The sequence below is a fragment of the Podarcis melisellensis genome (assembly GCF_964234715.1).
Source record: "Podarcis melisellensis genome assembly, chromosome: 14".
NCBI classification, from domain to species: domain Eukaryota; kingdom Metazoa; phylum Chordata; class Lepidosauria; order Squamata; family Lacertidae; genus Podarcis; species Podarcis melisellensis.
Genome location: NC_138546.1, coordinates 18,803,297 through 18,822,891, shown reverse-complemented (window position 1 = coordinate 18,822,891; position 19,595 = coordinate 18,803,297). Strand labels below are relative to the sequence as shown.

Genomic DNA, 19,595 nt, shown 5'->3' with positions numbered 1-19,595 from the left:
GCTAGATGTGCACGTACATGGGCAAATGTCTCCAATATCTTCTTTCAGAGTGACTCAAGTTGTGTTCCCTGCGAAGTTCCATTGTTCCAGAGCTTGCATGCCTTTCTCGTGAAACTGAAGCACTGAACTTTGGAGCATACACTGGCATAAAAGCTCCCGTTTCATGCTAATTGGGTGACTCTTAGGCTGCTGGAGGCAGGGACCCTGCTGCAGAAATAGTAGCAGGCCTTCAATCCTCCTATGACCTTTGCCTTTGGCCCTGGAGTCCAGCCCCAGAAGAAAGAACATTGTCACATTCAACAAAGAACTTCACCAAAGATATCCTCTTCCCTTGGAGAACACCCTCTGGAATTGAAGCATCTCACTCCACTTGCCTGAGTTGCTGTTCAACTCAGCTTAAGAAACATGGAGGGTTCTGCCGGGTCCCGTGGGGACCACAAGAGACCTTGCATCCAGTTCACATCCATTCAGCTGCCCATTGTTGTCCTCGTTCATCTGAGAGACTTCTGTGGAACCTGCCTCAAAGCCGTGGACGGTATGGGCAGCATGGATGACGTGGACCCTGTTCCGGGCCTTCTTCCGCAGCAGGCAGCTGAAGACCTTCTTGAAGCCTTTGCGGAAGTGCTTGGAGACCAGGGCGTAGACAATGGGGTTGAGGCAAGAGTTGGCATAGGCCATGCAGTGGGAGAGGAGCCGGAAGGCGTAGGTGGTCTGGTTGAAAGGGAAGTCTCCGTAGAGGTAACGCAGCACGACGACGTGGTAGGGAAGCCAGCAGAGACAGAAGAGGACAGTCACGATGATGATCATCTTGGTCACTTTGCGCTTGGCTTTCTTAGACTCGGACATGTCTTCCAGGGGGTCCACCGCCGTCCACAGGTATTTAATCGTCCGCGTGTAGGAGAGGCTGACGATCAGCACCGGGATGACGTAGCCAAAAGTGAAGGTGCAGGTGTCCATGATCTTCCGGCGCCATTCCTCCCATCCTGGCACACAGATGTAGCTGCCCTCCCATTCAATCAGGTCGTAGTAGCTCAGGTAGGGCCCCGAAAAGATCACGGAGAGGCCCCAAATGACGGCCATCGCCACCACCGCGTTGCAGGGCGTCCGCAACTCCCGGGACCGCAGCGGGTATCGGATGGCCAAGTATCTGCCAGAAAAGTCAACAGAGTTAAGCAATGCCGAGGATTATCTGCACCATTTATCTTCTCCCTCTGACCACTCATTGTTGTCCCACCACTACTCCCCAGGCTGAACCTTCTCCCCTTGAGGGTGCCCCAGTTGGTTCCTTCCATGACTCCTCTGCATCCAACACTCACCCACCCTAAGATCAGACTAATTTTATGTGGCCCTCAATCTAAGTCCATATGCCCTCTGCAAGGACTCCGTTTGGAAGTCTGGCAAGAGCAATCTGCTTCTTCTCCCCTGGTAGGCAGAGGGTGGGGGGAGGAAGAGGGAGAAGGGAAAGAAGGGGGTGTTTCCCCCCAGGGAGCAGAGACGACAAGCGACTGATATGGACCATCTGTTTCTCCTCCAGGGGAGAAAACCGGGACGGGGGTGGGGAAAGAAAGAGAGTTTATTTTGACAGCTGTGGAAAGGCGTCAGATTGACATGACAGCTAAGAGCACGGGTTGGCCACATGTCACGTCTCAAGATGTGTAAGAGGAACTGCCAGGCAGACCGGGGAAGGTCTGTAAGTTCAGAGAGTCAGGGGATTGAGCCAAAAAATGTGGAGCCTGGGGGTTTGTAGGGTGTACTGGATGAAGGCATTGTAAAAGGTAAAGGGACCCCTGACCATTAGGTCCAGCGGCGCTCATCTAGCTTTATTCGCCAAGGAAGCCGCATACAGCTTCGGGTCATGTGGCCAGCATGACCAAGCCACTTCTGGAGAACCAGAGCAGCACACGGAAACGCTGTTTACTTTCCCGCCAGAGTGGGAACTGCTAGGTTGGCAGGAGCAGGGACTGAGCAACGGGAGTTCATCCTGTCGTGGGCATTCGAACCGCCGACCTTCTGATTGGCAAGTCCTAGGCTCTGTGGTTTAACCCACAGTGCCACCTGCGTCCCTTACCAAGGCATTGTAAGCCAATGCCCCTAAATGCACATTGTCCAAATGTGCTCCAAGCTTTATTTCTTTTATTTCAAATGGTTGCACAAAATAAAATACTAAGTACTGTATAACAACTGCATTATGTCTGCAATCCTACAGCCCCCATGTTTGCACATTTGAGGAGGGAAGACAGGTGGGTAGTGAGGACAAGGGGGGGGGGGACAAGGCCAGGGACCCCTGGGTTCCAGCATAGGACCCCTCCTGCTGGCTGCATTGTGGGTTACTCAGATTTTTACTGAATTGGGAGTAAAATATCAAACCTGGCAAAGCAAGTTTTATTAATTTATTGTTGTTGTTTCTATTTCTTTATACATGTAGCGTATTTAATTAAATTATGAATAATCAGATTATAAACATAAATTTAAAGAGACAACATAGGCAAAATACATATATATTTGCAAAACCACATGCAAATGTATGGGTTGTGTGCAACTAAGTTCTACTCAGAGTAAGCCCATTAATGGACCCAAACAAGTACATTAATTTCAGTGAGTCTTTTCTGAGTAACTTTGGTGACAACATTATGAGAAGAGTTTAATAGTTCAATTTTATTTAAATTACAAGCTGTTTTGATCGTTCTGCTCTGCAAGATTACAAAGAGACAAAAGAGGGGGAATACATTTATGCTTCAGTTACTCATAATTTATAGAAAAATCTGACAAAAGCAGATTAAACTATCATATTGTACTATGTTTTTAATAATGCTACTAATAGTTCCTCCAATACTGAACTTTAAAAATTAGGGACTGAAATTTCAAGGACTGAAATAAGGGGGGGGGTAGAGAAGAGATCTGAATTTGTGCAAAGTTCTTATTTTTGCTCAGCCTCACCACCACTGCCCAGCATCAAGCAGCAAGGCAGTGTGTTCTAGGGTTAGAGTGTCAGACTGAAAAAAGGTAAAGGACTCCTGGACGGTTAAGTCCAGTCAAAGGCGACTATGGGGTTGCGGTGCTCATCTCGCTTTCAAGCTAAGGGAGCCGGCGTTTGTCCACAGACCTCTTTCCGGGTCATGCGACCAGCATGACTAAACTGCTTCTAGCGCAATGGGCTACCGTGACGGAAACCAGAGCGCACGGAAACACTGTTTACCTCCCCTCCACAGCGGTACCTATTTATCTACTTGCACTGGTGTGCTTTCAAACTGCTAGGTTGGGCAAGAGCTGGGACAGAGCAACGGGAGCTCACCCCGTTGGGGGGATTTGAACCGCTGACCTTCTGATAAGCAAGCCCAAGAGGCTCAGTGGTTTAGACCACAGCGCCACCCACATGTCAGACCAGGACCTGGGAGACACCACAGTTTAAAGTCCTGCTCGACTATGAAACTCACTGGGGCTCCCTTGGGCCAGTCACTGTTTCTCAACCTAACCCACTTTGCAGAGTTGCCGTGGGGGTTAAATGAGGAAGGGGGCAAACCGTGTAAGCCACCTCAATCACCTTGGAGCAAAAGGTGGGATATAAATGCTCAGTTGGTGGAGCGTGACACTCTTAATCTCAGGGTTTTGCACGCTGTGCAAAAGATCCCTGCACTGCAGGGAGTTGGACTAGATGAATCGGGATCTCCTATTATTATTTTTTAGCGCAGGGGTCTCCATTACCTGTCGACGGAGACGGCAGCCAGGGTGAAACTGCTGGCGTACATCGTAAGGTAGATGAAGAAGTGGACCGCCTTGCACATGAACGACCCAAAGACCCAGCCCTCCAGGGAGTAGATGGTGGCCTGGAAAGGCACACAGCAGATGATGAAGGAGAAGTCGGCCAGGCTGAGGTTGAGGATGAAGAGGTTGGTGCTGTTGTGCCCCACCTGCCCGTTCCGCAGCAGCACGGCCAGGACCAGGCTGTTGCCGATGGTGCCCAGAAGAAAGATCAAGGAGAAGACGACAGGGACGATGACACTGGCCAGGCTGAACTGGTGGGCATCAGAGGCGTTCCAGTGTCCAGCCAAGCTGGCAAAGTCTTCCTGTTCGGTCATTATTATTATTATTACTTTTAATCTGTGGGCGAATGGTGGGAGAAAGAGACGGTGAGGGTCTTGCAACAGAGGCTGTATATAAAATAATAATCCAAATCTTGCACCGAGGGAAATTTGGCTCTTGAACCCAGAAGAACCCAGAAGAATCCAGAAGAAGAGCCTTGATATATTGGATGAAAAGTCCATATGCTCTGGCCCCCTTTATACAAGAGCGGCCAACCAGAAATCTCTGGGAAACTTCTCCTTAATCCAGTCTTAAATTCCATATTTCTGCAACAAGGTGATTTTTTAAAAAAACAATCTCGCGAAAATTCATTAGCGTTTTAGTGCAATTTCCCCCCTAAAATACACATTTTTCTATATGCCGTTTTGAGTAGTAAACACATTTTTGAAAGCAATCTTACCTAATATAATTCATTTTAATGTTTTTTATTTTGCTATATATATATTACTATATATATTGCCCCCAATATATGTATTTTGGCAAACACAGCAAAAGTCGGAGAAATATAAATTTTGACGAATCGGTTTGTTTCAGCTAATCATGCTAATGTATTCATTTGGGAAGTGAAAATTAGGGAGTTTCTCAAAACAAAATCGAATTTCTCTCCCATCATAGGAACATAGGAAACTGCCTTGTTCCACATTAGACCATTGTCCATCTACCTCTGTCCTGTCTCCATTGACTGGCAGTGGCTTTCCAGGGTTTCATGAAGGAGACATTTCCAACCTGGGACCTTCTGCATGCAAAGAGACAGTGTGGTGTAATGGTTAGAGTGTTGGTCCAGAACATGGGAGAGTAGGGTTTAAATCCCCACCCAGCCATTGGGTGGGCTTGGGCCAGTCACCATCTCTTAGCTTAACCTACTTCACAGGGTTGTCGTGAGGATGAAATGGGGGAGGAGAACCATGTACCCCACCTTGAGGTTCTTGGGAGATAAGGCAAAGGCAAAGGAACCCGTGACCATTAGGTCCAGTCGTGGCCGACTCTGGGGTTGCGGCACTCATCTCACTTTATTGGCTGATGGAGCCGACATACAGCTTCCGGGTCATGTGGCCAGCATGACTAAGCTGCTTCTGGCGAACCAGAGCAGCGCATGGAAACGCTGTTTACCTTCCCGCCCTATTTATCTATTTGCACTTTGACGTGCTTTTGAACTGCTAGGTGGGCAGGAGCAGGGACCGAGCAACGGGAGCTCACCCCGTCGCAGGGATTCGAACCGCCAACCTTCTGATCGGCAAGTCCTACGCTCTGTGGTTATATAGATGGTATATAAATGTAAGAAGAAGGAGAAGGAGAAGAAGGGGAACTATTTCATCCTTGCACCACAGCACAGGAGCCCGAGAGTTGTTGAATGAAGCCTAGATTTAATCTGTGAGTGGTAAAAATTTGCCTTGAAAATGAGCAACTCCCAAACTGCAGGTCTCTCATTACTCCGTGTCAGTCAAAGCGTCTTAGGCTTTTCCCAGGAAAGGTTTTTAATCTAAATATTTGGCAATGGGAAACAAATACTCAATGTTGAATTATGTGTGGAAGGGGAGGGAAATACAAGCCTGATATTTGCTACTACATCTCTAGTCGCTGTAAATTTAATACTGGTATTACTTCGCTCACATTCTGTGCGAAGATGATGGACTACAGCTGGGCAGAGCTGTTCCCAGTGCAGCAATAAGATTCAAGAGGCGAATCAACACACTTGCCCAGAAAATCAGTTTTATTACGCTAGAGAAATATATGACTCTGACGTCCGTCCGTCCCTCTTCCGCACCCCCCCTGGCTTTTCGATTTTGTTTTGCTAAATCAACAGTCGTGAGTCTTGCACAGAGAAAGGAGAGTTATAATCGCCAGTCTCTCTTGCAACACAGCTCTAAATTAACAGTTTTGGACACAGTTTGATGCTTTAGCTAGGATGTTGAGGTGGGCTCAGGTTCAAATCCACACTCGGCCAGAGGGAGGCCATGGGACCTACTTTACAGAGGACAATCCTCTAATTGAAGGACTACCCTCCATTTGAAGGACCAGAAAGGGTATTTGAAGGACCAGAAAGGCAGAAGGTGGTATTCAGCTAAGGTCACATTCACACTATACATTGAAAAAGCACTGTGAGTCATTGCTTCTGCCCAAGGAATTCTGGGAAGTGTGGTATGTTAAACATGCTGGTAATTGTTAGGGGATCCCAATTCCCCTCACAGAGCTACAATTCCCAGAGTTCCCTGTGAAGAGGGACTTATTGGGGATTGTAGCTTAGGGGGGATAGGGGTTCTCCTAACAAACAGCAGCTCCCATAATCCTCTGGGGGAAGAAATCATGACTGTTTAAAGTGGGATGATGTGAATGTGGTCAATAACTCTGCCGTTGTTGAAAGTGGATGGATTTTAGGCAGAGGGGCTGGGTGTCTGACCTTACAAAGGACAGTCTTATGTGTGAAGGGGCTCTCCGGCCCAAAGTCTGGTTTTAAAAAGAGATAACAGGAAGAGCAGAAACCGTGAAGAACATTGGAGGAGCCTGGCTGCTGGATCAGGCCAGTGCCCATCTAGTCCAGCATCCATTTCCCACAATGGCTGTGGGAAGCCCACAAGCAGGATCTGAGCACTATGGTGCCGTCTCTGCTTAGCCAATGTGGCTAATAGCTATTCATAGCCTCAGTCCGTTGATACAGGGCCGGGCTGTCCATGAGGCAGGGTGAAGCAGCTGCCTCAGGTGGCAGAAGCTGAAGAGGAGCCACTCCTGCCGGCCCACCGGCAGTAGGGCAGGTTTCCAGTGAGATCCGCCACCACAGGTAAGGGAGGTTAGTGAGGTTTTGGTGACATGGCGGCACTTTCTCATTTTGCCTCAGGTGGTGAAATGGAAAGATGGTGGGAAAGGTGCCTCAGGTTGCCTAGCAACAGTTAGCTCTGGGCAGCAGAGGCCCACAGCTACCTCGTCACCATCTTCTCCACTGTTGTGATGAAATAAAAAATAAATAAGAAAGGAGAATTTTAATACCGTGACCATAGGCCAGGCACTGCAAGAACATAAGAAGCTACTTTATAATGAGTCTATCTAGCTTAGTATTGCCTACACAGACCGGCAGCAGCTCAACTTGGAGATGTCAGGGAATGAATCTGGGACCTTCTGCATGCAAAGCAGGTGCTCTCCCACTGAGCTAGGGTCTTTGTGCAAAACATAGGAAGCGGCCTCATACTGAGTCAAATCCTTGTTCCATTTAGCTCAGGCGTGGCCCCACTGACCGGCAGCAGCTCTCTGGGATTAAGAGGGATTAAGAGGAAACAGATCTCTGCCTGCTACTGCACTGGTGTTTCATCGCCATTAAGACATGCATTGCCAATATCTTTTCCAGTCCAGTTCACACTTCTTGACTTAATTATATGTATTCCATGGACATCTTATAAACCTCAAAAGCAGGCAAATGTTGACAAACTGTGTGTGTGTATGTGGTTGAGATTTGTTTGTTTCCCCGTGGCTTAAAAGCAAAATCATCCAGGAAAGGGGTCCAGATTCATTTAGAACTATAGTAAAGGTAAAGGTACCCCTGACCGTGAGGTCCAGTCGTGACCAACTCTAGGGCTGCGCGCTCATCTTGCTCTATAGGCCAGGAGCCGGCGTTTGTCCGCAGACAGCATCACGCTTGTCCGCAGACAGCTTCCAGGTCATGTGGCCAGCATGACGAAGCCGCTTCTGGCGAGCCAGCACCAGCGCAGCACATGAAAACGCCGTTTACCTTCCCGCCGGAGAGCGGTCCCTATTTATCTGCTTGCACTTTTGAGGTGCTTTCGAACTGCTGGGTGGGCAGGAGCTGGGACTGAACAACGGGAGCTCACCCCGTCGCGGGGATTCGAACCGCCGACCTTACGATCAGCAAGTCCTAGGCTCTGTGGTTTAACCCACAGCACCAACCACGTCCCTATTTAGAACTATAGATTTTATCTAATATAAATGTCTGCATTGGTAAGCTTAATTGTGTATATCTTCAGGATGAAGAGCTTACAGGTTAGTAGATATTCTTTTCTGTGCTCAGTCACTGAGCTTGCTGAGTGAGCTTTTGTAAGGCTCGTTCTTTCAGCCCAGTCTACCTCACTGGATTGTTGTGAAGGTAAAATGGAAGGGGGGCACAATATATGCCACCCTGGGAGAAAGAAAGAATAAGAATATAATAAATAATAATGTTTCAGGAAGCCATCATCCCAGTCACATTCCATTTCCAGAAGAATGACTTGGGTCCATTCTACAGAAAGCAATGGAGGGTTATGCCAAGATTCTACTGAGGACACGCATCAACATTTACGGCTTAACCTCAGCTGGGATTCCTCACTGCTTAGGGCATTTGCAAAGTATCTTTCTATATCTCTGAGTCTTCCGGTCAGAAGGGGACACTTCCAGGAAAATAAGCTCCTCACCACCACCTTGCCTCTCGTTTTTAAAATATCAAACACTGGCTGTGAAGTTGAAAAAAATGCCTTATAATAAATAATAATAATTTTTTATTTATACTCCGCCCTTCCTGGTTCAAAAACCGGGTTCAGGGCAGCTAACAACAAATTTAAAACAATTATAAAAGCATAAAATACAGTATAAAAACATGAATAACAATAAAATTCAAAAATCAATTAGATAATCGCCAGGGCTGGCTGGCTGAATTGGTCCTACTTGGGCCAGCAAGGAGGCCAGGGGAGAACTAGCTGTGGGGTCTCAGAGTGGGTGATCTGGATAAAAGGGGAGCCTTGGGTGATGATGAGCATCCTGGCTTCTCCTGCCCCAACCCAGAACTGCCACGGGGTGGGGGGGGTGTTAGGAAAAAACCACAAACAAACAAACACAACTTACCTACTTCTGTGTCTTTAACACAAACACACAGATGAGTCTCCCCTGACACACACACACACACACACACTGGTCTCCATATGACTCTTCACCTCCTTAATTTCTTTGCATATATATAGGAGGAGGAGGCGGCGCAACTGTCTTCTAACTGTTCCCTTTTACTATCTCTTCTGCAAACTAGAGTAGAAGGTATCTCATTTAGAAAGTCCACAGAATACCTGCTATGCATGCAGGCGGTCCCAAGTTCAAACCCCAGCATCTCCAGGTGTGACTTGGAGAGACTCCTAAAACCCTGGAGATCTGCTGCTAGTCAGTGTAGACAATATTGAGCTAAATGGACCGGTGGGTCTGACTCAGTATAGGGCAGCATCCCGTGCTCTATTATGACAACTTTGGCACGACTTTTTGTTCTTATTTCTTATTTCAATAACCCACTATTCGTTGTTCACACACTCCCAGAGTGAGGATCATTTGAAACTATTTTTAATATTGTGTTTTTAAATTGCTGTCACCCATCCTGAGACCTTAATGGTGAAGGGCGAATAAGAAATAAAATGAATGAATGATACAATACAATACAATAAAACAGTATTTCTTTTAAATGCAACTTCGTGTAAGAACAGATGAGATATTAACAAGGTGTACAAGGTGTAACTCCATCCTCAGCCAAGATTCTCAGGGTGTTACAGCCATGTTTGTAGCTGGTCCCAAAACACTCTGACTGCTGGCACTGCCCGCATCTGAGAGCAAAGAGACTATCAGAAAGTCAGTGTGCCACAAGATGCTGCTAACAGCAGCAACAGCAGCTACCTGATTTTGCCCCACTTACATTTTATTTCTAAATCCATGACATCCCACAATATATAATTATGCAGAAGAACCTCAACACAAGCCTAACAATGCAGTGCACAACTGTTTACCATGTGTTGAAAGAGAAAATTTGAAAGCGTACTAAATACATCCACTTAGCAATGACCACCAGGGACTGCTTATCCTTATCTTGGTAATGAATGCAAGTGGCATTAAAACCTCTCTGAGCAGACACAGAAAGGGGCCACATCCGCATACTCGTCCCTCCCGCTTTTGCGTCTGACCACTTTAGGTCTTTGTGCAAGTTTTTCAGCTCCAGCCTACCTGATTCTCATGCACCAAACTGCTGCCTCTTCTCCTGGGCTCACAGATTTCCATTCACCTCGCCTGGCGCCTCAGCTCCACACAGGCAAGAGAGAGGATCCTGCCTGGTTGCTGCAGACCTTCGCTGCCACATCGTGGCTCCGTCTGATGTTGGCTCCGTCCCTCCCTCTCAGCTGCACACCTCCTGCCACTGCTTCTCCACCCTCCTCCTCCTCTTTCTACTCCCCCTGATTCCACTTGGGCATTTCTCTGGGATTCACACTGGGATGCCGGGACCTCACCTCTTGCCCTCCACTTTAGTCAAGTCTCCCCATCACCTCTGAATGAGTCTTGAGACCTGGTCGCTTGTGAAAATTCCATTCTCTCGAAAGCCATGTGTGTTCAATCCAAAGCACACCTTGTAGCTTGCTAGAGTTTGGGGGTGGAGAGAGATTTGTTTTGCTTCACATTCTGAAGCGAAGCGAAGCTTATCCGCTGTTCCAGAAACAATGCTCAAACCGAAAAACATGATTCTCTTTCCAAATTCGCACTTCTCCAGATTTTGCTTTGCTGCTCTGCGATCAGAGCGATGTGTACCAAAAATGTATATGTATCAGAGAGAAGTGTGCTTAAAAATGCACAGATAAGTGAAAATGGCATACAGAAATTCATTCTGTTACAGGAAGTTGCTTGCCAAAATGTGTATACTTAGAAAAATTACGTAAGAAAATTGGGTCTATTAGAAAAAAAATCCGCACTAAAATGCTGATGAATTTGAGAGGACTTGAATCTTTACCAGAAACTGATGCAGAAATATGATGTCAATACCCCCCATTTTCAGATATCCCCTCTTCCTGCCCAGTTGAGAAAACAAGGTCCAGAATGGGGCCTGCCATATGTGTTGGATAACCCCATGGTCCTCATGGCAGCCCTGAAGTCCTGAGCCACCTCAGAGCCAGTTGCCTTGGCATGGATGTTGAAGGCTCCCCAAAACAGCAGCCTGGGAGTTCTCAGGGAGACTGTTCAGGGAGACTGCTGGGCAGTGAGGTGGGTGGTAAAGTAACAGAATCCCTAATCTGTCCCAATTGCCTATTGACAGGAACACACACTCTAGACCAGCTTTTCTCAACCTGTGGGTCCCCAGATGTTGTTGAACTACAACTCCCATCACCCCTAGCTAGCAAGGCCAGAGCTCAGGGATGATGGGATTTGTAGTCCAACAACATCTGGGGACCCCCAGGTTGAGAACCGCTACTCTAGACCCTCCCTCAACCGGAGAGAGAGAGAGAGAGAGAGAATTTCTACAAACCACAGCAACTCCCCCTCCCTGACCATCAAGTCCACCCTGCTGTTGCACCGAGTAACCAGATGGGCAGAGTTTGAAAGGAGGGAGCTGGGTATGTTTAGCTTGGAGAAGAGAAGACTAAGAGGTGATAGGATAGCAACCTTAAAATATCTAAAGAGCTGTCATGTGGAAAAAGAAGAAGAGTTTGGATTTGATATCCCGCTTTATCACTACCCAAAGGAGTCTCAAAGCGGCTAACATTCTCCTTTCCCTTCCTCCCCTACAACAAACACTCTGTGAGGTGAATGGGGCTGAGAGACTTCAAAGAAGTGTGACTAGCCCAAGGTCACCCAGCAGCTGCATGTGGAGGAGCGGAGACGTGAACCCGGTTCACCAGATTACGAGTCTACCGCTCTTAACCACTACACCACACTGGACAATGGAGCAAGCTTGTTTTTGGCTGCTGGGACCTGAACCAATGGATTCAAATGGGAAGAAAGGAAATTCCATCTAAACATTATGAAGAACTTTATGGTAAGAGCTGTTCAACAGTGGAAAGCCCTATTTCAGAAGGTGGTAGACCCTCCTTCACTGGAGGTTTTTAAGCAGAGTTTGGATGGACATCTGTGAATGATTCTTTAGTGGTGATTCCTACATTGAAGGGAGTTGGATTAGATCAGGCATAGGCAAACTCGGCCCTCCAGATGTTTTGGGACTACAACTCCCATCATCCCTAGCTAACAGGACCAGTGGTCAGGGATGATGGGAATTGTAGTCTTAAAACATCTGGAGGGCCGAGTTTGCCTATGCCTGGATTAGATGACCATTGGGGTCACTTCTATGATACTAAATCCCCTATTCAACCACACCAAGGCCACATTCAGACCATATGTTTAAAGCACTAAGGAACCACAGTCATGGCTTTGCCCAAAGAATTCTGTGAGCTGCCATTTGTTAAGGGTGCTGAGAATTTTTAGGTGACCCTTTCCCCCCTCCCAGAGCTATGATTTCCAGAGTGGTTTAACAGTAAAGCCCTGTTCCCTGGGAACTCCGGGAATTTTCTGTAATACGCGCTTCTCTGAATTTTGCAACACAGTTCTCTAGCCAAGCAATGTTTACAAAAATGCATACACTAGTATAAAGTGTGCATATAAATGTGGATATAAATCTGTGAGAAGAATATGCAGAAATCCATTATATTATGATCAACTGCTTTGCAAAAAAACAAACCCTGTTTGCTTACAAAGAATGTGTTTATTAAAGTGTTGATGAATTTTCATTAGGAAGGTTTTTTCAGATGGCAAATTACTGCAGAAGTATGGAGAACTGAACTCATGATTGGAAAAAGGAGGAACACAGAGAACCGAAACTGACAGATTCCATTGCTACTGGCAACCCTATCTTAGAGGCTGCTGCAAAGGCAATTGTCTTGGTGAGTTGCAATTCAGGGCTGTGAACTGTCCCCCTTCCTAAATCCAGGCTAACCAAGAGAACACCTAACCTGGATCCACTCCAAATGAATTGGGAGGCAGTAGGGGTAATGCTTCATTAACAGTTTTTTATTGCTGATTAAAAAAAATTAACCTTGTATATATCTTCTGATATACATAAAAATGTAATGCTGCCATCACTCAATCCCTATTGTAGTGGCACATCACAACCTTGGATTTGCATGAAGTCAGGCAGTGGGACAAGCACAAAAGAGCAGGTTGCTCAACAGCTCCAAATCAATTTGGGCATCGGAGGCAGGGGCCAGGGCTAATGTTTAACTAGCTTTTTAATTCTTGTAAAACAAACTTTATTAAATCTCTCACATTGCATAAAATACATATAATATTCAGATTATACTTATTTAATATTTTGCTGCATAGGAAATTATTAGAATCAACTACATTTATAATTTATTCTTCCTAAATTCAACAAGCAGTTCCATTTATCCTTACATTTTTTTCCTCTTTCTTGTCCCTAATCAAACATATTATTGTGGGGGTTAGAAAATACTGCATCTCCTTCTCTCCACCACAGTAGAAAGCAGGAGGATTCAATCTTGTGGGGTGCCTGATAGGGTTGCCATATTTTGAAGAGCAAAAAAAGAGGACACATTTGCCGACTTCTACTTTTAACTTAAAAAGTAGAGACATCATCTTGCCAACAAAGGTCAGTATAGTAAAAGCTATGGTTTTCCCAGTAGTGATGTATGGAATTGAGAGCTGGACCATAAAGAAGACTGATCGCCGAAGAATGGATGCTTTTGAATTCTGGTGCTGGAGGAGACTCTTGAGAATCCCATGGACTGCAAGAAGATCAAACCTCTCCATTCTGAAGGAAATCAGCCCTGAGTGCTCACTGGAAGGACAGATCCTGAAGCTGAGGCTCCAATACTTTGGCCACCTCATGAGAAGAGAAGACTCCCTGGGAAAGACCCTGATGTTGGGAAAGATTGAGGGCACAAGGAGAGGGGACAACAGAGGACGAGATGGTTGGATAGTGTTCTCGAAGCTACCAGCATGAGTTTGACCAAACTGCGGGAGGCAGTGGAATACAGGAGTGCCTGGCATGCTCTGGTCCATGGGGTCACGAAGAGTCGGACACGACTAAACGACTAAACAACAACAACTTTTAACTATGGATTGCTAGGGCAACTCTCATTTTCCAAACCCATGAAAAAGAGGGCGTGTCCTGGAAAAAGAGGACATATGGCAACCCTAGCTTGCAAGCCCCTCCCTGGAGGGGAAGCGCTTGTGGATGTCTATCCTGATAGCGCCTATAGCTCTTCCACCTGACACCCCCCTGACAGCTCTGGTCTACTCCAGGTAGTCTGATCCAACCCAGAGTGATTTGGTGCTGCCTTGACCTGACTCAACCCAAGACCAGATGCCTCCAAACCAGTCCAATCTAGGATTCAGAATTTGGCTGAATTCGGGACAAGTCCCTCCTGTGGTGAAGGCACAGGCTGAAAAGAAACGAAATCATCAAAATTAGTTTCTATCTAGAAATGACTTTAGGGGTAGGAACCTGTTGACATTCAAACCAATCTTTTGCTCGTCCTCTAGCAATCATTCCTTTACCACTGATGGGTAATCTTCAGAGGATGCCGATTCATATAGCAATCTTTTGTGAAAGTGCTGCTGGTTTCTCCAATAGCATACAAATCAAATCCAGTGGTCTACAGATCTCTCTGCCTTCACAACATTTTTTTTTTAACTTTAGGAATGGTAACTTAATTTTGCGTCTTGTTGTATTAAAGGTGGGAAGATAATTCTTTTAAAACCTGCCACCCAATACGATGTATTTTTCCCCTCCATTGTTATATGAGGAAGGGGAGAAATATTGCAGTTACAATCCCTCAGTTTAATGAGTTTCAGATTGAAATGCCCTGCCTGCTGTTTTATCTACCTGAAATAGGCATGGCACCATGACGTCTTGAAAAGGATCTTTCCTTCTAACCAAAAAGTTTGCAGTTGCTTGTTGGGCTTAGTTTTAGGAGTGCCAACCGACCAGGAAAACGAATAGACTTGCCTGTTGTTGTGCTTTTAAGAGTTGCTTGCTAGGTAGAGGTTGTAATGTGATGCTTTCTTCCTTCTGCTTTCCACTTTTGAGCCCCTTGTGGCGAAGTAGGTCAGTGTGCCTTGCTATTAACCAGAAGGTTGGTGGTTCAAGCCCACCCAGCTTGAATTAGATAAGCCTGGATAGTTCAGTTGATTAGAGCATGGTGCTGATAATATCAGGGTTGCAGGTTCAGTTCCTTTATGGGATGGCTGCATATTCCTGCATTTCAGGGGGTTGGACTAGATGATTCTCAGGGTCCCTTACAACTCTGCAATTCTATGATTTGATTGTTTGCAGGAAAGAGACATTGACACCTGCTAATTCCTGCCAGCCCAGCAGATATGAAAGTGATCAGTTTAAAAGTTGGCAACTAAGCAGAAAGCTAGGTCCACTTGTTGCTTTCTGCAAACTTTTGCAGGCACAAGCAGTATTAAAAGTGGGCTTCAGCACTGGATCCATAGCAACTCTTTATCGCATGGCTTGATGTGCTCTCAGAGGAAATCATACAGGGGAAAACATGGCTGCTGCTCCCATATTTCTACATAGCTTCAGATTGTCAATTGTTTTATTTATTATCATTGTATTTTAACGGTCAAGGATGAAGAGTTTTGTGTGGTTTTCTGCTTCAGGCATTGGAATAACTTGAGATGATTTGTTGTTGTTGTTGTTGTTGTTGTTATGCTTAAATCCCATCCTTCCTTAAGGTGGTGTACACAGTTCTCTCTCTCTGCATTTTATTTTCACAACAACCTTGTGAAGTAGGTCAGACTGAGAAACAGTCACTGGCCCAAGGTCATTCAGTGAGCTTCATGGCTGTGTTAGGATTTGAATCCTGGCTTCCTAGGGCCTCATCTGACACTCCAAACACTACACAACACTGCCCCTCTTCCCCTGTGGCACACGCTGGCTCTCTTGACTGGTTCTCTTGCCCCCATTTTCTGTAGGAATGTCACACTGCCTCAGACCCTTGTCTTATCTATATATATATCATTTTGTTCCTTTCCCCATCAGCCTTCCTTTGAATCTGCTCACCCTAAAGATCCGCACTTCAAACTCATCTTCAGTGCTATTGATGCTTAGAATTCTCTCCACATCCACAGTTAAGGTAAATAATAGCCAGACCCTTTCCCTAAGGCAACTTGCTTATTCCCTTTCATCGCCAGAGAGAATTTCTGCCAAAATGGAGTTTGGAGCTGATTTTTTTTAAAAAAATATTACATAATCTGGTACATTTGCAGCTGCCTTTGCTTTTATCCTTTGGCCTTGAAATTGCATCTTCAGCCTGCTAGCTCTGCGACTCTCTGTTCAGAGTAATTTGGGAGATATGAGAAATCTTTTTAAGCGAACCGTTTTCCATGCAGAAGGCAATTTGGCAGAAGTGGGTTGTGATTATGGCCAGATTGCTTGAGATCAGTGAAGCTTGCTCTGTTAAGGTGAGTGTGGCATTGTCCCCACAAGTCACTCTGCTTTTAGCCAGCCCCCACCTGCCAGGCTTCTTACTTATCTACAACCAGTCCAAGGGGTTGCAATGCATGCCTCCTGGTCTCAGTGTCTCTTGTAGAATGCAGCAGGGAGGAGGATGAGGATGGGGACGCCCAGAATGAGTTGGCTCTGCCTGTCATTGACTCTGGCGCCACCTACTGTTGGGCTCCCTGCCTTCCAGCCTACCAGTCCCATTGAGCACCAACCACTGCTGAAACTCTTCCATCCTTTGTTCACTCATTGCTCTCGCTTTGCTTGTCATTAGTTTTGGCGCCACCTACAGTTGGACTCCCTGCCTCCCATTCCACCAGTCCCAATGGACACCTCAGAACATTACTACTTGAGATTACCTATGCTAAGCAGGTGCTTCATAATTGACCAGGCACCTCAGGCCTCCAGCACTATATGGGGAAGTTCTCTTGGCCAAAAGGAACTCCTATGGATTCTGGCCCAAATGCCTCAATTCCACTAATTTTGAATACATTCTTGGGTTTTTTTAAAAAAGCAAACAAATCCTCCATGTATGTAGTAAGCTAGGACACTAAGGAGAATTTTCCTTTGTGATATACTAGCTTTCTACATTCAAATCAGTTAGGGTTGTTGTCTTTTTTAAGATAGGAGAGGATTAAAAAAAATATGAAGACCACTCCCACACCTGTAATTTCAAGTGGTAGAGTCCAGAATTCTGCTACCTTGTTCTCCAAAATGTGTTGATTGCTTCTTATTTCCCCCAAAGCCTTCAATCCAAAAAGATCTGCTTCCCGCAAAGGGGAAGTCACATCCTGAAAAACAAATATCCATTCATTAGCCTTCCAGGTGATATTTTTCTCTGAACCCCACTGTGGCTGTAATTACGGTATACTAAAGTCACCCAGTGTGTTTCGGGGGAAATGTGACTGCAATCACTTTAATTAACAGGTTAAATCTGACATCTTAAAAGTTCCTGTGGAAAGAGTGTGGGAGTGAAAGAAGGGAATATTTGTGTGCTGTGTAAAGAGGTAGTGGTTTGGATTTTGTTGGTGGAAACCTGAGTTCAGATCACAGATGGACATGGAGCAGATTGAATGAGCATGAGTCAGTCACTGTCTCTTAGCGTTTTCCTACCTATAATTCTCAGAACTCAGAAGAAAGATGGGCCACAAACATGACAAATTAGATACAGGGACATAGCTCCCTCTAAGTGGACCCTGGGAAATTCTTGAACCAGTTGAGATTATTCAGTTTGCCCACAAAGTGTTCTGGTGACTTCTCCTTGTTTCTCAGTGTTGGAAGTGCAACAGCAGGGATCATTCCATTTGTAACTTAAGGGTTAATTCTGTTATCAGGAAGTCAGCTAACCTAGAGGGGTGGTGATGGAGGTGTTGCTTAGCAACCTGGCAGGGTGGCACGATCTCCTGAGATAGCATGGTGTTCTGATTTTCTGTGTGGTTCTTAGGAACTTTTGCTCTGTACATTTAGTTGCATTTCTTCCTGCTATGTACAAGGCCTGAACCTATAAAGACAAAACCTCTCTGCTTATTTCTCCTCAAATTATAGCGTTTTGCTTAGTTTCCTCAGTACAATGGCACCAAGACTTTTCTCCCTGGATTCTGCCTGTGTTAAGCGCCTTTGCTAACAGTGATACTGTTGTGGTTCCATTTCTGTCTACACGCACCAGCTGAGTTCACTATTAGGGTGAGAAACACAACACACTCAGTGTGCATTTGTTGTTCCATGCATCATTGGCATGTGGCTTTCAGAACATTGCCCAGAAAGGAATACAGCCATTAATCAGAAAGAAGTTCCCTGCCCCTGCTGTAAATGAATGGATACTCTTATGTGTTTGGGGTGTTAAACTGTATGTCAGGCCCCTCTAATCCCTGAATCCAGCAAGTGTTAAAAACCAACAAAGGCTTCTAATTTTTGAAATAGACAGGCTAGACACCTGGCGAGATGTAAGGAGAACAAAGAAAGGAGCTCTGTGAGCAGAGAGTGAGAAGGACAAATATCGAATCTGGGTGAGTGGTTGTGGGCCAGAAGCAAAGCAGCAATCAGAGAGAGAGAGTTTGCTGTGCAAACTCTTCTTGAATCCAAGACTGTGACTATGGGAGAAATAAGACCTTATTGGAATGTTAATGCTGTGAACCGCTCCATTGCAAACTCAGATTGTACTTATGCGTAAAGAAACCATATATCATAAAGATACCACAGTCTCCGCTGTGCCACATTTCCAAAAGGAAACACAAACCCTTGGGTGAGCTCCTGGAATCCTGGAAATCACACACTGTTCAGACATTAGAGTAGAGTGCAATGATAATTTAAAACTCTCTGGTGCTGCCACCTCTTCTGGAAGCAAATTGATCTTGCAAAAGGTTGTCCTTGGGAGGGGACAGCATAGGAGACGGTGTCATTTTCGAAATGTCAAGTTAGCTGACTCAAAAGTCATACATTTGCAAAAACCTAAAACTTGCATGCCTAGCAACCAAATCACTGCCAGTGTGGCTTTGCCAAACTTATGCAACTGGTTGCCTGCAGCATCTGTGGAGGTTTTCATCACTCCAGCCTGGCTGTTTTTTAAAGGAAGGCTTTTTTTGCTGGGTGAGAAACGTCCTTTGACACTGTGTTGTTTTGTTCTTAGCATCAAAGGACAAACCTTGAACACTGGAGACAAAGCAATCTCCCAAACCCACACGTAGCATTGACTAGGTAACTTTTCTAGAAGCAAACAGCACAATGCAACCCCATTAATTGGGAATCTGCAGGTAATTTCAGCTTGTTAAATCACATCCTTTTCAAGGCAGCCTGATTACTTAACAGGAGATAAAAGCAGAGTTGCTTCAGTTCCTCGTGCTGAGTATCGAGGTCAGAGGCTGTTGGCCCTGGTCTTCTGGAGTTGCCGTGAAGAATGGAACAGCAATTTCCTGTGAGAAGGACTGTTCTGCGGTGTGGTGGCTGCATCAGGTTGGAGCCATGAATGGTGGTCATCAATGTCCCCCCTTATTAGGGATGGGGAATCTGCAGCCATCCAGCTGCTTCTGAATTGGACATCCAAGGGTAACTCAGCTGGTTAGAGTGTGGTGCAGATAATGCCAAGGTTGCAGGTACGAAACCTGTATGGGACAGTGGCATATTCCTGCATTGCAAGGGGTTGGACTCAATGATCCTTGGGATCCCTTCTAACTCCCACCATCATCTCCCACCATCCCTAACCACTGCCTGTGCTGGCTTATGGGAGCTGGAGGAAGGACATCTGGAGGGTCACAGGTTCCTCACCACCACAGAGACCAGT

General features: G+C 45.8%; 1 protein-coding gene across 2 annotated transcripts; it reads right to left on the bottom strand.

Moving 5' to 3' along the window:
- Positions 1 to 304: 304 nt before the first annotated feature.
- Positions 305 to 17,090, bottom strand: LOC309356179 (galanin receptor 2b-like). 2 transcript variants are annotated; one of them, XM_081887355.1, is made up of 3 exons: positions 16,981 to 17,090; positions 3,703 to 4,090; positions 305 to 1,147 (listed from the first exon to the last, which is right to left on the bottom strand). In XM_081887355.1, exons 2-3 carry the CDS (start codon positions 4,074 to 4,076, stop codon positions 397 to 399), a joined length of 1,125 nt encoding a protein of 374 aa, XP_081743481.1. In that variant the 5' UTR covers positions 4,077 to 4,090; positions 16,981 to 17,090; the 3' UTR covers positions 305 to 396. The 2 variants fall into 2 exon arrangements, with proteins under 2 accessions (XP_081743481.1, XP_081743482.1); XM_081887356.1 differs by lacking the exon at positions 16,981 to 17,090 and having other exon boundaries at positions 3,703 to 4,167.
- Between the last annotated feature and the right edge of the window lie 2,505 nt (positions 17,091 to 19,595).